At 35.9% G+C, this 3,835-nt stretch overlaps 1 protein-coding gene across 1 annotated transcript in view; it reads right to left on the minus strand.

The window, feature by feature from the left end:
* Positions 1-3,835, minus strand: part of LOC128248673 (delta-like protein 1) — a 15,552-nt gene that overhangs the window by 9,461 nt on the left and 2,256 nt on the right. Inside the window, exon 2 of the mRNA XM_052970327.1 lies at positions 222-411. Coding sequence (XP_052826287.1) covers positions 222-411 — 190 coding nt within the window. The remainder of the gene's footprint in view (positions 1-221; positions 412-3,835) is intronic.

Genomic DNA, 3,835 nt, shown 5'->3' on the forward strand with positions numbered 1-3,835 from the left:
ACACACACACACACACACACACACACACACACACACACACACACACACACACATATATATATATATACATATATGCATATTTTGTATTTGATGTATCTAATTTGTCTATTGGAATAATTGCTTCTATGCCTGCTCAACCTGATTCCTCTTATTGCTTTTCTTTATCTTGTGGAATTATGAATATACGTTCGTTTTATGTTTATGAATAAACGTGTACTTACCGATAACTCCTGTTTTAGTGTTACCATAACTACACAATGTTGAGCTATCACCAGGTCTAGCACAAACTTCAAGAGTTGTTTGACATTGTTGACTTCCGAAATTGGAGCATGTGCGCCCATTTGCAAGTAAACGGTTGTAATTTTCAAACTTGATCAACTTCACATCGATTACATAGTCTGCTACAATTGGCTGTAAAAGATCAAGAAGAGCACATGAAATGTGTTTCTATAGTAGTTACGATTTTTATTTTTGACTTTTCTTCGTTACATGTAATATGTCTATGGGCAGATAAAAAAGACAATCAGTTTCAATGTTTTACTGATATTTCGTTTGAAATTGAATATCTTCTTTATTTGTTCACGGAGACATTGCTAATAAGCTCGATTTTATTCGAGCCTTAAATACACTTAAATAGACCGATTTATAGATGTAATGTATACTTGACAGCTAATTCGATTACTAAATTGCCAATGCGTTGTTTGTGCTTGTTTTTCGTTGCACTGCACGTTAAAAAAGATTTAAAAAAATAAAATAAATAAATAAATAAAAATCTATAGAATTTTAGCCAACAATACACATAGGTATACACCTCTCTATTCTTTTACTTGTTTGGATTGCAGCTATGCTGTGGCATCACTTTGAGGTTAATCATACTTTATTCAATCAAATCGCCCCTAGTATTTTTTAAAGTCTGGCACCTATTCTATTCCACTCACTTTACCAAACCGTTAATTTACGAAACATAAATAATCACCACTAATTCTAAGTCATGAGAGTCGAAGACAAACACAACGTCATGCATTCACGGCAGCCTTATACACAATTTCTGTCCATCAAATTCACTTAAGGTTTTGGTCGATCCGCAACTATCATCACATCCAAAAAGTGTGGCTGGTCCTACACAAGCCTTCAACACTCAAATCAAATCATATGTGGGGGTTTTCCGACAACTTACATTTATTCACCCAATACGGCATAGCTTCAACTTGAAAAAAAATCAAAACGTCCTCTGGCGAGAGAGTGAAAGTGGTAGGAATAGGTAAAGGATATTAATGGAAGTCTCTTGCTGGATCTCAACACAGTCGACGACCATTGGGTGATGGCCGTTTCAGCACAGAATTTGCGAATAACTGTGCTGTCCGTGTCCTCCAGTGATGACAAAGCAGGCTTATTTAGACACAGCACTGCTTTCCTCAACAGGAAGAAGGGCGAGAAAAAGAGCCTCAGACACTGCTAACTGTCTGGTTATTCAGTAACGCTGTCGAAACACGAAGAAATCTAAGAATATTAACTTTGGCTCTTGGAGTGTGCGCACTCTCCAAGACAGTCACTCAGCACTAGAACGAAAAACAGCACTGGTTGATCTTGAACTAAAGAAATACAACATTGACACAGCTGCACTCAGTGAAACTCGTGCAAGGGTCATTACAGTTAGAAGAAAATAAAGGTGGATACATATTTTTATGGTGTTGATTTTGCCATCAAAACAGAAATAGGTAGATTAATTCTTTCATCGCATCATGCCACTAACGTTAGAATTTGATCACAACACTCGTACTACGCTTGTCAGCTGCTATGCCCCAACCATGGCCAGCACTGAGGAGGAAAAGGAGGAATTTTACAACCAACTCTGTGATGTCGTCTCCAGTTGTGACAATAAGGATAAACTTATCCTTATGGGTGATTTTAACGCTCGTGTTGTTACTGTCTATCAGACAGCGGGCTGCATGTGCTTTCCATCTGCAGGGAATTCAGTCTAAGCATCACAAATACCTTTTTTCAACCGTGAAATTATTACAAAACGAACTGGATGCATCCTAGATCTAAGGATTGGTATCTCATAGACTATGTTATCACTAAGAAACGAGATGTTTGGGACTTTAACATTACAGGTTCCTTTCATAACACCTGCTATCTCTCTGACCATTCTCTTCTCCGTAGTAAGGCTACGTTTCATCTTAAACACACAAGACTACAAAAGTCATCAGTGCCTAAGCGCATTGATGTTCTGCTTTTGAAAACTGTTGAAATGCAGGCTGAGCTCTCTTTCAAGTTAGGCACTGCACTCAACACTTTAAAGTGGGGGCTTTAAGAAGGGCATCCAGCCACAAAAGATCATGCCAGATCAGACGGGTGCCCCTGGCTCGTTGGTTCCTGTCAAAGCGTCCAACCAATGCCAGCGTGGAAAACGGACGTTAAATGATAATGATGATGATATGTATATATATACATACACACATTATGTATATATTTATATGTGTGTATATATATATATATATATATATATATATATGTGTGTGTGTGTGTGTGTGTGTGTGTGTGTGTGTGTGTGTGTGTGTGTGTGTGACAACTTTCTGAAATATGGATAATTCGTTATGAAAATTTTCTACATATACGTCTCAGATGGTTTAGATTACGGTTATATCGGAAATTGTTGTGTAAAGTATTTTTTGCTCTCTCTTTTAAATAAACTCAAAGGTCACCTGTCCTTAACGTGGTTGTTTAGTATGCTAGAAATAGCAGTTATTAGGCATAAAAAAACTGCCACTATTCTGATCTAATACGCCGCAAAGGGCAAAAAATCTTTTCAGTATACTAGGAGCCGAGATTAGTTGATAGGATATGAAAATTAAAAAAATGAAGGAGAAAATGTAACTCCGAGGTGAGAGAAGAATTTCGAGGGCCCATCCCACTCCGATTTCGGTAGTAAAAAGTCTTTGTAGTATATTAGATAAGATTTGTTGATAGCACAAGAAACAAGAAAAACGAGGAAAAACGTTATTTCTCACTGAAATCGAGTTAGATGTTGTTAAACTATAAATTTAAACTACATCTAAACAGCGCCGTTTAAAAATATTCTGGAAAAATCGGAAAGAAATATAACAAAATTCCAAAGAAACTTTTATTTGTTGCATGTTGTTACGATAATAGAGCTATACATAAAATGCAAATTAATAATTATGAATTAGAATTTATCGGAAGCTGGTTATATACTTCCCGATTTTTTTCTTTCTACAAGCTCTGTTGTAAGACACAGTCCTGTCTGTGTGGCAGGAAATTTGTTCCTTGACTATATGTTTCTGGATTTAGCACCAGCGTGTGACAACAAATGTCTCCTACTATAGCCCCGTCTGTGTGTGTGTGTGTGTGTGTGTGTGTGTGCTTGTCCAAAACCTGATTGAGTGCCATTGCAAAGAGATTTTTTCTCATTTGAACAAGTGACAAGAAATTTTATCTCACCTCACCCGTCTTTCACGAGCACACGTGTGGGCATGTATACAATTCCCCACAAAATAAAAATACGTATACATACAATCTTACACCTAAATACAAACACCTTAACCAAACCGCGATCAAAAATAATTGAACTTTTAACCTTCAACCATTGTAGCCAAGATATTGAGCACTGATTTCTTTTACACATACACATCCATTTAGCCTTTTGCTTTTATCATTTAAAATGTTTTTTGCTTTCTTTAATACATACATACATACATACATACATATTGAAATTAAGTTTTCCCAAAATTAAACATATGCAATCATAAGTATATATATTACACACACAAACATTTATTTATATATATATATATATATATATATATATATATAT

Source organism: Octopus bimaculoides, chromosome 9 (genome assembly GCF_001194135.2).
Source record: "Octopus bimaculoides isolate UCB-OBI-ISO-001 chromosome 9, ASM119413v2, whole genome shotgun sequence".
Lineage (NCBI taxonomy): Eukaryota > Metazoa > Mollusca > Cephalopoda > Octopoda > Octopodidae > Octopus > Octopus bimaculoides.